Source organism: Catharus ustulatus, chromosome 7 (genome assembly GCF_009819885.2).
Source record: "Catharus ustulatus isolate bCatUst1 chromosome 7, bCatUst1.pri.v2, whole genome shotgun sequence".
Lineage (NCBI taxonomy): Eukaryota > Metazoa > Chordata > Aves > Passeriformes > Turdidae > Catharus > Catharus ustulatus.
This window is the reverse complement of record NC_046227.1, coordinates 22,678,774-22,691,184: the sequence shown is the minus strand read 5'-3', so window position 1 is coordinate 22,691,184 and position 12,411 is coordinate 22,678,774. Positions and strand designations below refer to the sequence as shown.

Sequence of the window (12,411 nt, the reverse complement as noted above, 5' to 3'; positions counted from 1 at the left end):
TGTAGATGCTTTTTTCCAGGGCAGTCTTTGATCTTAATGGGGAGTGGATGCAGGAGGCAGCCTGAGGAGCCATGAGTAACTCCTTCCCCTTTCCATTTCAGTTCTGCCAGACACAAGGCATTGAGTATCTGACAGGCAGAGTGTGGATTGGTTTGTGGCTCATCGTCTTCATCTTCATTATCGTGGCAGCAGAAGGAAGCTTCTTGGTGCGCTACATCTCGCCCTTCACCCAGGAGATCTTTGCTTTCCTCATCTCCCTCATCTTTATCTATGAGACCTTCTACAAACTGTACAAGGTGAACCTTCACTGGGGAGATGGGCTGCTGCATCTCTTAATCCCTCAGGAAACTGCTGCTTTAGCACACAGGAGGCGAGGGAACAGGGCCAGCTCAGCCACAACTTTCCTAGACATTCTGCAGAGCAGTTCTTTGCTGATCTCGTGCCTCAGCCCAGCTGGCTCCTGTGCCGTCACAGAGGGTGGCAGGAAGAGCCCTAATGTCTCTCTCCCCTTCTCTTCCTGCAGGAGACATTAAAGAGAGGCCACTTTTCTCTCCCCAACCCTCTCCAGCTGGGTAGGTTGCGAGGCAAGGTGACGGATGCTGGGATTGTCTGTGCCCACCATCTACTGCCCTCCCCTCTCCACAGAGCAGGACCTCCGCTTCCCCCTGCCTCCGGTAGTGACAGTGCCCCCTGCCCCTCCTTGCAATAACTTATCTGCTGCTTCTCTCACCTGCTCAGGTGTTTGCAGAACATCCTTTGCTGAAGTTCTACCCACCAAATGTGCAGAGCAGCCTGAATGCCAGCGTGCTCCCTACGGATGCAGTGTCACTGGGAACCAGGATGCAGCCCAACACTGCTCTGCTCTCCCTCATCCTCATGCTAGGCACTTTCTTCATTGCCTTCTTTATGCGCAAGTTCAAGAACAGCCGCTTCTTAGGAGGAAAGGTGAGACCTCTGTGGGATTCACATGTTAAGGACAAGGGACACACCAAACAAATAATGCTTCTGGGCTACAGACCTTTATTCTCCAGAACACCTGCACATCCTCCAAAGAAACACCAGAAATACCTTGCAGGAGGAATGGTAGCCCACCCTAGGTGCAGACAGGAGCTGACTGTTGATGATGGTGTCTGTACTGTCCTGCTCCAGTGAGACTTGCTGGAAAGTCCTCTGGACATTGGGAAAGCTCCTTAGACTGGGTACAAGTCTGTCAAACTAGAATAAAGAAGAAGAGCTTACAACTTTTTCTCTTTGGGCATTTCTCTACATGCAAAGCATCTGTGTAACATCTGGAGCACTGTCTAAATAGGCCAGCAGAGCAATTAGCCAGTCATTTAAGAGCATGTTATGTGGGCAGTGGGATGCACAGCCCCATGGATCAATGCTGTGTTTCCTTGCCCTGCCCATCAGCAGTGCTCAGGTTTGGAGTGGTGCTTGGCCCCATCTGGGGCTTCTCTTTGCCATAGCAAGATGCCTGCTTGGAGCTGGCCTGTTCCTTTTCCTAGTGACAGGTCTGTGTTCTGCAGGCACGGCGGATCATTGGAGACTTTGGGATCCCCATCTCCATCCTGGTCATGGTGCTGGTGGATTACACCATCACTGACACATACACACAGGTAGGTGCCAGCACTGCCCTTGGAGCCTCTCCTGCAGCCCAGCAGTGATCCCTGTGGCACTGGGCTACTATTGTGCAATAGGAATTTCTATTTCCTGCCTCTTTAGTCATAGCAGCACAAAGCAAACAGAAACATTCTCCTATCCTCACTCCCACGCTGAAGGGAAGCTCCAGGGGTCTTGGTGAGGCTGAGGCCAGAGCTACAGGGACTGGAGTGCCCTCTGGTCTTCCAGCTGTTAGCAGGGAAGGGCTTAGGGGTTTTAGGGAGATTCAGTGCAGTTCATTCCTTGTTTGTTTCTCTAAACACTTGCAGTCAATCAATGAGACATAAACTGTTTATGCACGCTATAGAAAGTAGCATGTAAAATGGTTTCAGTGGGATATTTATCATGAGTTTAGTACTCAACATACTTAGTCTTAACTGTAGGATACTGATATTTTGATCACTTTATCTCAAACACATTTTTTTCCCCAGTTTATGCACAAACTCAAGTTTGGTAACTTCATGTTATTGAACAAACGTATCTCACAGGTTTCATTTTTTCTCATTTTTTTGGTAGATATGGAGTTATATATCTATATTTTATTCTTGTTGTTGTTGTTTTATTTATTATTTTTAGGCTAAGATTGGGAAGAGGGTGAAAAGTATTTCCTGTTCATCATGCAAGCTTTTTATGAAAACAGCCCAAGGCTTGGTGGAATCCAAATGCATTTTTATTCATTTGAATTTCAATGAAAAATTTCAGTCCATCAGACGTTAGTAAAATCATGCACTTCATTACATTCCTTTCATACCCTTCTACACTTCTACAGTTAATATCAAAAGCATTATCATTTTAGTATTAACTCAGCATATGTACAAAGCTTTCTGAGAAAATGGTGCTTAGTTACACAGCTTAACTCAAGGACAAACATTCCAGAAATATTATTCATACTTATGCTGATTAACATAAATGCAAATCATAAACTCTGCCTGCAGTGCAGATAGCATAAATTGCTATAGAGCAGCACAGAGCCAAGGGTTCAAATGCTGATGAACGCAGGGTCAGGATGATGTACAGCTAGGAGTCTGTGTGGTCTGATGGGAGCACAAACATGATATTCCCTCTGAACATGGTCAGGGTGAGGTCATTTCCACAGAATGTGGCCACTTCAGGGGTTTGCACTGCAAAAACAATGCTGTAAAATGTCTCAGAAAAGCCTTGGAAAGTCTAGAAAGCCACCTCTGAAAATGATAGGCAGTTCAGAACACTTAATTTATCCAAGCAGAGATCAAGGAGCATTTTAACCATGATCTTCAGGGACTGACATGGGGGTGAGGGAAGATAGTTCCTTGGTCTCTTGGAAAAAAATGAAGGGAATTTAAATAGCTGAAAGGAAATGACACAGGCTCATGTTAGGGAACATGGTTTTTTTGCACTGAAGGGGATTATCCATGAGAAATTCCTGCTCAGTTTGGGGTGGCTTATCCCATCATCTGAGGCGTTCTCAGACCAGGGAGAGCAGGAGGATCAAAGCCGTGTGAGGCTGTGGGCTTGTCAGTATTAATGAGTAACTGCTGGGTTTTGCAACTACACCACCAGAAGCTGAATGTCCCCTCCGGCCTGTCGGTCACATCCCCTCACAAGCGTGGCTGGTTCATCCATCCCATGGGCAGTACTGGGACCTTTCCGCTGTGGATGATGTTTGCCTCTGCCATCCCTGCACTCCTGGTCTTCATTCTTATCTTCATGGAGACACAGATTACTACGTGAGTACCTCCCCCTCCAACTTCAACCACTGCTAACCCCTAGACAGGCAAGGCCAGGATAGATGCTGGTTCACTTGGAGACGCAACAGACATCCCAGAGGAACAGCAAGAGCAGGATCCTGGACATTTCAGACTGTACCTTGGTTTCTCCCATCATCTTTTGGCTCCCCTCTTGGCATATGGTGTGGTGGAGACCTGCCTCAGCCAAGCACAAGAGGAAACTTCTAACCTGAGGCTGACAGCCAGCATCCCCCTCCTCAGCCATCTTCTTGTTATCACCATATGTGCTGTCTCCAGAGGGCAAGCGTTGTCCCCAGCTGCACTGCTGTCCCTGCGCACTGACCTGGGCCTTGCACTGACCCAAGTTCTATTTTCTTTCAGGCTGATTGTTAGCAAGAAGGAGAGGAAGTTGCTGAAAGGCTCTGGCTTCCACCTGGACCTTCTGCTCATTGGCACTATGGGGGGGCTTTGCGCGCTGTTCGGGCTGCCCTGGCTGACGGCAGCGACTGTGCGCTCCGTGACCCACGTCAACGCCCTGACTGTCATGAGCAAGGCCATCGCACCCGGGGAGAAGCCCAGGATCGAGGAGGTGAAGGAGCAGCGTGTCACCGGAGTGCTTATTGCTGCCCTTGTCGGTGAGCCTCTGCTCAGGGAGCAAGGGGAGGGAGAGAGCAGGACCACGCACTGGAATCTCCTGACAGTGTCCCTGCTCCGTGGGCCTGTCTGTGCTTTGCCTGCTCACTGCAGGACTGCCCACACCTGACCATCTTGAGCTTCCTTTCTCTTGCACCCCAGGGCACAGAGGAGGTGGGAGAGGGATGGAGGCTGAGGTGCCTTGTGGAGGGGCTGGGGTGGGACACACATGTCCTGAGCTCTGTCTGTGCAGGTCTGTCCATTGTGATGGGGAACATGCTGCGGCAGATCCCCCTGGCCGTGCTCTTCGGCATCTTCCTCTACATGGGGGTTACATCGCTCACTGGCATCCAGCTCTACGAGCGCCTGCTCCTCATCTTCATGCCATCCAAGCACCACCCTGACCACATCTATGTTGTCAAGGTGAGCAAAGGCTGGTTGCACAGAACCAGGTAATGAGGAGAAGATGAAGAAGAAGCAGGTGAGGGGAGGATGGTATTTTGCTAGAGTGATACTTGGCTTGATGACCCCGCTTGGCTGCAAGTTTGTGCTGAGAAGTAAGTGCAAGGCATGTACAGAGGTGGTACAATGCTGGTAGGCTGCTCCCAGGAGTGTATTGCTAGGATATTGTATGGATGGACAGACAATTTGTAGGAGTGATGCACTGCTGGAGAAGGTGGACGGACACTGCAGTACCAGGTAGCACAGAGGCTGGTGTGTTATGGAGATCTGCCTGGCTGTAGAGTAAAGGCAGGTAGATTCTGCAGCAGCAGGTACTCTGCTGTACTATGCTATGCAGAAGAGTTTTGTTTTGCCAGTTGGGTCCTTGTTAATCTGTGTGGGAAGATAATGTGTTCTTAGACTGGATTTACCTACTAGGTGAAGACCTGGAGAATGAACCTCTTCACCTGCATTCAACTGGCCTGCATTGTGCTGCTCTGGGTGGTGAAATCTACAGTGGCATCGCTGGCCTTCCCCTTTGTCCTGATCATGACAGTGCCATTGCGACGCTTCGTGCTGCCCCGCTTCTTCCACGACAGGGAGCTCAAAGCGGTGAGCAGACAGCTGTCCACAGTCTAGCTTGCACACTGGAATGAGATTGAGGATGTTTGGCAGACTGAAGGGCTGGGGGATCATGGGCCAGCAAAGCCTTGAGTGTCCTTGCTCAACAGCAGTAAGTGGGTGGATGGCTTCCTTGGATCTTGTAGCCCTGGGTGTCCAGTGTGAGATGGATGGGCAGCCTGGGGCAAGGAAACAGGTTCCTACCAGGCAGAGGCCTGGAATAAGGATTTCCCCTTCCATCTTGTGGCTCATTCATCACCAATTCCCCACTGAACCAGCAGCAAGAACAGCCCACCAGCGCATCAGAGCCTATGGCTGTTGGCACTTCAGCGTGTAACCACAGTGCCAGGGTGCTGGCAGCTCTTCAAGAGCTGGCAGCGCCTCTGCTGCTGTCAACATCCTGAGCTTTTGTTGGAGGATAGCCTGGAGCAGCACCCAGAATTGAGTGCTGCCAGCAGGGGGAGAGGAAGGAGCTGCAGTGCTGGACCAAAGCCCCAGGCATTAGAACAGAAAGGGCATCAGGCTGGGGACGCATGGATGGGCATGAAGGTTTAAAGAAGGAGCCTATTGGGGGGAGGGGAAGGAGAAAAAGCTTTGCTTTTCCCAGCACAGCCCAGCTGACTGGGTTGCTGTGTGCTGATCCCTCTGTGCCAGACTTGACCCCACACTGGGGGCAGCTGTGGCCTTCATAGCCTGGTCTCTGCCTCTTCCCAGCTGGACTCGGAGGATGCGGAGCCCAATTTTGATGAGGATGGCCGGGACGAGTACAACGAGTTGCACATGCCTGTGTGAGCTGGGAGCTGCCCTCCCTGCTCGTGAGACAGGCGGCTCATGACTGCTCACCCCTCCCAAGAGCTAACTGGAGACTTGCTGTGAGTCACACTGTCTCTTGCCTGGACCAATGAATGACTGTTCCATAGCCCTGCAGGATGCAGCCCCGGCTCTGGCTGCCCCATCGCTCACTCAGCAGAGGCTGTGAGTCTCTCTCCTCTTGGACCTGGTGGGCTGAGAGATGTCTCTCACATCCCAAAGCTGTGTGGGTCCTGAGTGCACATGGGTCAGGGGTCTGTCCCCTTCCTGCTGGAGGCAGCTTGTGCCTGGTTTCCAGGTGGTGAAGGGGAACCATGCCAGCTGGTGCCACTGCATTCCCCTCCACTACCATGACGCTTGGGTAGCTCAGCACATGTCACTGAGCACTCACAGGAATGGACTAGAAGCTGCCTCTTTTCCCAGGCCAGCAATCTCCTTATTCAGCTGGCAGATGCCTTGCTCCTGCTCCCTCTGACCCCTTCTAGGAGTGCTCACACAAGGCCTCTGCCACAGCTACTGGGCCAGGGGGCTGCATGGAGCCTGCCAGAGAGGCAAAGAGGGACTGGCACTCTGACCAGGTCCTCCAGACCATCTTCTGTCCAGTCACCTTCCCACATGACTGTTCTCAGCTCTTGTTTGACGTGGAAGAGCCTGTTTGGCTCCTCTCCCTCTCAGTTTTCCCAGCCTTGTTTCCAAAGGCAAACTGCACAGGGAGGGAAGGTTAGAGACAAGCAGGTATCCCAAAACCTTCAACCTTGCCCTCTTGCAGGAGCTAAGAGGAGTCCTCTGCCATTCTGCACCTCCACAGAGGTTGCAGGAGTAAACACTCATCACAGGGCTGTATCCCTGTTCCTGATCCCCACATTCCTGTCTCTGAGAACAAACCTTATTTAAGAATCTATACAAATAATGTAATGCTGGAGTACAAAACAGTCTTTTGGGTCCCCTTCCTTTCCCTGTGCAGTGACCCACTGAGTCTGGCTCACTGCAAGCCTACAAGAAAGTCACTTCTTTCTTCAAAACCCCAGCCTCAGTTTTGCTGCCGTACTGAGATCACCTTTCACACCCAGCTGTGCCCTCAAGGTGGGAAGGAGCAGCACTCAGCCTCCATCACCTCTGGGCAGCTCCACAGAATCACAGAATGGGTCAGGTTGGAAGAGACCACAGTGGATCATCTGGTCCAACCTCTCTGCCCAAGCAGAGTCATCCCAGAGCACATGGCACAGGATTGTATCCAGACAGTTCTGCAATATCTCCACTGAGGGAGACTCCACAACCTCTCTGGGCAACCTGTTCCAGTGCTCAGTCACTGCTCAGTAAAGTTCTTCCTCACGTTCTGGTGGGACTTGCTGTGCATCACACTTTCCACCTGACAGAGCTGTTTGCTGGGGTGTCCCTGAGCCTGCAGCCTTTGTTCATAGTTGGCCCAGAAACTGTTTGATGGTGTCCTTGCTGCCCCTGGAAACTCCAGTGGCAGAAGAGAAAGGCAGCCCAGCCTCTTCCTAATGGTCAGAGCTGGACTGGTCTTCCAAGGGAAGCTGGGATGCTCACTTCATCATTTGATTTGGGAGATGACGCTGCCCCATTCTCACTTACCAGCCTGGCTCCTGCGAGAGATGGTGGGTGCTTCATTACTGGGAGGGTCCAATGCCTTCCTTGGGAGACTGCAGAAATATCCCATCACACAAAGAAGCCTCCCTTGCAGCAGGTCCTGCCCACAGCCTGGCCCCACTACAGGGCCCGGGGCGGAGAGACGAGTGTCTCTGTGTATCTGTGGCCGTGTGTGTCCTGTCCTCCCTGTGTAGTGTAGGAGGCCTGTTGTTTCTGTGCATTGTGACTCCTCTGACTGTAGTGGAAACAGCTACACCAATAAACTCTTCACAGGAACTTGCCTCTGGCTCTTTGCTTTCAGTTTTATCACCAATGGCAATAAATTAAATGGATCAAAATTCCCCAGCACAGAACTTTGCCCACCATAGCCAGCAAGGTAGCAGCCCCAGCTGGAGCAAGGACTGTCACCATGTTACCCACTACCCGCATGGAGGTGGGCTTTCTATCATCATCATCATCATCATCAAGCAGACTGGTTACTGTGGACTCAACCTCCACACTGGCTGCTGGAAACAGGAAGTTTAGCCCCATATGTAACCAGAAACACACTTTCCTGCCTGCTTGCATCCATATATATGAGCATGCTTGTGCCAGTGTGCTCGGCAGCACTCAGTGCTCATCTCCTTGTGCAGTCTGCAGCCACACGCTGAATGTCAGGCCCGTGTGCTGAGCACAGAAGAAACATCTCATTAAACACATTCTTTTCATGCTTTCTTCCCAGGCAAGAACTGAGCCAGGTCCCTGTGAGCTGCTGACTGCCTGCAGCCCATGGTGGTGGGTTGAGTGTCCTCCAGTCTTGCTCTCCAGGGTGCTGCTGCTGGGAGTAGCTGCAAGTCCCACCGCCCATGGTCCATCACTGGCTGCTCCAGGGGCTGGCTGCTGAGGCAGAGGGAGAGGGCTGAGCCTGCCCAGGTACACAGGTGGTGGCCATCCTGTGTCTGAGCCGGGTGTGCTGTGGGACAGGCAGTGCCTGGCCTCGCAGCAGCCTTTCCAGGGCATGGCAGCGCTGCAGAACCTGCAGGAGAGGAAGCAGTGTGGGTGCCTATCTCCTGAGCATTCAGTTGGGCTGGATGGGAGAATCCATGACCCACAGCCTGCTCTGCCATATTAGGAAATACTCCCTCTCCCATTGCCCACTTCTCAGTTCTCCTTCCTCATCTAAATGTCCAGACTAGCAGGCCGTTGGTTTGGACTGGAGAGATTATGGCTGTAGCCAGTCCCACAAGGTTCACGTCTCCACCTGGATGTCCAACCCTTCCTGTGCAGCACCCTGGATCACAGCAGTGCCCCCACCCACCCAGGTATGCAGACCAGGGAGCACAAGGAGAGTGATTCATGCCCCTTACCGCATCAATCCTCCGGATGAAGATGGGCTTGACCTCCAGCTCCAGCAGCCAGTCAGCCTCCAGGATGCTGTGGTGGTACTCCTCTAGCTCCAGACTCCTCTGCCGCTCCTTGGCCAGGGCAGCCTCACGCCGGCAAGCTCCCGTACCCCTACCTGAGCTCTGCCAGGACCGAGCCAGCCCTGGCTCCTCTCCCTGCTGCTGCAGGTGCAGGATGTGGATGCGCTGGGAAACGCGACAGGCCTGAGCACGAAGGGTGGCTGCCCGCTCCCTGCGGTGCAGCAGGGCCAGCAGCTCCTCCTGGCTCTCCTGCAGCTGGGCTCGCAGCACCCCAGCACTGCTGCCTGTGCCTGAAGGCTGCAGTGGGATCATGGGCTGCGGCAAGCCCAGGGAAGAGTTGGGCTGCTGGGGGGCCCTGCTGCATGGAGGGGGCTGTACAGTGCCAGGAGCCATCCCTGCTCTGCTCCATGCTGCTGGCTGCCGTGGCAGTGATGGTGACAGTGATGCTGATGGTGGCAGGGAGTGGCTGTACCTGTTGCGGTGAAGAGAGACCCACTTCTGGGCAAGATCTGCTGTGGCCAAGCTCTGGTGAAAGACATCAGGGACCAGCCTCAACACCTTCACAAAGGGCTTCACATCAGCAAAGCCACACAGGTCATGCAAGCTCTGGGGGCTGAAGACCCTCTGGCTGAGGGTCCCTCCCTGCAGCAGCAGCCCCCAGTTACGCCGGTGGGCAAAGAGCTGTGCAGCCAGGTGGGGGATGGATGCCAGCGGGGACCGCTGAGTAGGGCAGGCAGCCAGCTCCTCGTGCATGTACAAGTTCTCACAGAGAGGGACCACCACCCTGGCATCAAACCTCTCCTTCAGTGTGCTCAGGTGCTGCAGGTAGGGGGCCAGCCAGTCCATGTAGCTGCTGGCCACATCAGGGCTGCCCGAGCCAGGCTGGCAGTGGGCAAGCCTCTGCAGGTGCTGCCAGCTCTCCACCTGCCCCGAGGGGCTCTGTGGCAGCACCAGCAGCAGCACGTGGTACAGGCTGTGCAGGTCAAAGCCCTCCTGGCACTGCTGCATGTGCTTCACGAAGGTGCTGATCTCCCCTTCGAGGGCAAAGTAGACTGCCTCCATGGATGGCCACCGTGATGGAGAAGAGTCAGCCAGGATCACAGCTCATCTACATAGTCCTGGCCCCTGGATGTGCTGGAAAACACCTGCACCAGGACGCAATGTAGGCAGAATTGCTGCTGGGGCTCTGGTTTGGGTCACACATATGGACTCAGCAATCAGTTGTACCAAAGGCTGGTGTGCTGCTCGAAGAGTGGGACATCTGTCCAGCTTGGAGGAGTCAGTCCTAGCTGCTCTGCCAAAGAAGAGATAGCAGGTGGATGGAGAGAAGAGCAACAGGAAGGGGCTGCAGCAGGAGGAGTAAAGGGGCTGCAAGGGGCTCCATGGGGTGCCCCCACTTTATTCAGACCAAAGGAGGAGGGAGAGGCTGCTGGGTGCTGGCAAACCAGGACCCTACTGGATCACAAAATACTGCTGCAGTGCAGAGGGGGAATAACTGAGGGGTTGCCTGCAGATTCAGGGGATGCTTCTCTGCTGGGGCTGGGGAGAATACCCCCAACTGTGTGTCTGCAGGCCCCCAGATCTCCAGGGGGTGCTTTGGGATGGGGCAAGGGTTCTCTTGCTCCCTGGTAGGAGACTCATGCCAGACCAGGACTGCACTTCTACCAGAAGTTTCTCCCTCTTTGCTGTATGAGAAGAGGTTTATCTCTACAAAAGTAAGCCTGTCCAGAGACTTAAAAATAGAAGGTCCATTCCCAGAATTATCAACCTTATTATTTTAAACAACTATATTGTTTAAGCAAACTGTTTGGGTTTCTGTTTCTGCCACCTGGGTTCAAGTACACTCAAGTTATCTTCTCCAGTTATTTTTGTTCTCTGCAGGCAGGAGGGGCTGGCACACCTCTGTTGTCTGACACCACTGGCACTCATTCAAATGGCCCTATGGCTGGGAAGTTAAGGAAACTACTAGTTAAAATAATTTCTACAACAAAACTGTGAACAAGAACCAGTGGCAAAGTTTCCCCTTTCCCCTGTGTGTCTGAAAGTTCTTGCAGGGGCTTTTGTGTCTGCTTTTCAATCATTCAAATTTCATTAAAATAAATTGTGAAAACCTTTTTTCCTCTTCTCCATGAGGAGGGGTTTGGGGGAGTGTGGGGCAGGTAATGGCAGGAGGTGGCAGCACAGTGCATTCATCACACTGGCAAGAGTGGCTCGAGTTTGTAATCCCCGACACAAGGGGTTTGTTTAGGTGTGAATTGCACCATTTTGGGGAGAGTGCAGCTGACGCTGAGCAGGACAACAGTTGAATGTGAAGCCCCAAGAGCAGCCCCAGCTCAGGGGTGCTAGGGTCCTGTTCGATGCCAAGGACCACCCTCAGCAAGTGCTGAACATTGGTGACCTTGCACATCCCTGCCATGGCCCAGCCCAGTGCTCTCTGTCTCCCGCCCTCCAGCCACCTCCCCTTCATGTCACCCAAAACAAGAGACTCACCAGCCCCAGGAGAAACATAGGGAGAGAGGAAAGGGCTGAGCAGGGCCCTGCTGACCGCCAGGGGAGGAACCTGCCCTCCTCAGGCATGGACGCAAACCTTGCTCCCATGGGAACAGCAGGTTTGGACGTGTCCCTATGCTGCAGCCAGCCTTTCCCAGTTGCCGGGCCCACAGACATTGCTACAGAACTCCAGGGCAGAGATGAAGCTCCATCCAGCTCTTCTCCCTCACACATGTCTTAGCAAAGGATGTTTTCTAGTAGGAATGTCTGAATCCTGGGCACAGGCTTGGACAGCATGTTTCAATACAGGTGAGTACTTTGGCAGTTTGTCTGACCTTCACTCCTTTCCCCTGAGAGGTTTGCTTCCTGGCTGATGCCCTGTGCCCCTGCCCCATCCCTCCCACGGTCCCCTCAAGGCTCTCCAGCCCTCTGGCTCTATGAGGTGCGTGTGCTGGGACTGGTCTCCAAAGGCACTCTTTGCAGAAGTCATTGAGGTACTTCTGGGACAGTTCTTCTGTGCCTGTGCAAGGTTTCTCTGTCAGGTGTACACTTTGGCTGGGATGCACCTGGTCACAAGCCACTGTCTTGTTCTGCAGAGATGGCTCTCACGAGCTCCCATGCAGAGAGGGGGCAATGCTGCTGTGAGGTGTGGACAGGGAAGGCTCAGCCTGAGCTCTGAAATGTGACTGCCAAAGCTTCTTCCCTGCAGGGAGCAGCAAGGAGGTGGGCTGGCCACCATGAGTGTCCTGTGTGGCTCGGAGGGGGCCGTGCAGGAGTCAGAACAAGAAGAAGTGCTGAGCATAAGTGCTGCACAACATCCCCCATCTCTCCTCCCACTTTGTTCTGTGACCCTCTGGGCTGCCAGATGTGATCTTGTCATTGAGCAGGATGGGAGGGTAATCCTTACATGATTTCTGCAGAGAAGGGAGGACCTTGTGATCTCTGCTGCAGGAGCCCAGCTGGATGATTTCCTTCATCCATCAGCCTAGTGTCCCTGGAGGATGCTCCCCCCTCCAGCACACAGAGTACAGCAACCT

At 53.2% G+C, this 12,411-nt stretch overlaps 2 protein-coding genes across 2 annotated transcripts in view; one reads left to right on the top strand and one right to left on the bottom strand.

The window, feature by feature from the left end:
- The window catches only part of SLC4A3 (solute carrier family 4 member 3), a 31,564-nt gene extending 25,623 nt beyond the window's left edge, over nucleotides 1–5,941 (top strand). The window contains exons 16-23 of the mRNA XM_042779434.1: nucleotides 102–296; nucleotides 739–945; nucleotides 1,527–1,616; nucleotides 3,199–3,365; nucleotides 3,747–4,000; nucleotides 4,252–4,421; nucleotides 4,878–5,051; nucleotides 5,775–5,941. Coding sequence (XP_042635368.1) covers nucleotides 102–296; nucleotides 739–945; nucleotides 1,527–1,616; nucleotides 3,199–3,365; nucleotides 3,747–4,000; nucleotides 4,252–4,421; nucleotides 4,878–5,051; nucleotides 5,775–5,852 — 1,335 coding nt within the window. The 3' untranslated portion in view covers nucleotides 5,853–5,941. The remainder of the gene's footprint in view (nucleotides 1–101; nucleotides 297–738; nucleotides 946–1,526; nucleotides 1,617–3,198; nucleotides 3,366–3,746; nucleotides 4,001–4,251; nucleotides 4,422–4,877; nucleotides 5,052–5,774) is intronic.
- Nucleotides 5,942–6,904: 963 nt separating this feature from the next.
- Nucleotides 6,905–9,750, bottom strand: LOC116998496. The gene is made up of 2 exons (XM_033064178.1): nucleotides 8,828–9,750; nucleotides 6,905–8,496 (listed from the first exon to the last, which is right to left on the bottom strand). Exons 1-2 carry the CDS (start codon nucleotides 9,728–9,730, stop codon nucleotides 8,335–8,337), a joined length of 1,065 nt encoding a protein of 354 aa, XP_032920069.1. The 5' UTR covers nucleotides 9,731–9,750; the 3' UTR covers nucleotides 6,905–8,334.
- Between the last annotated feature and the right edge of the window lie 2,661 nt (nucleotides 9,751–12,411).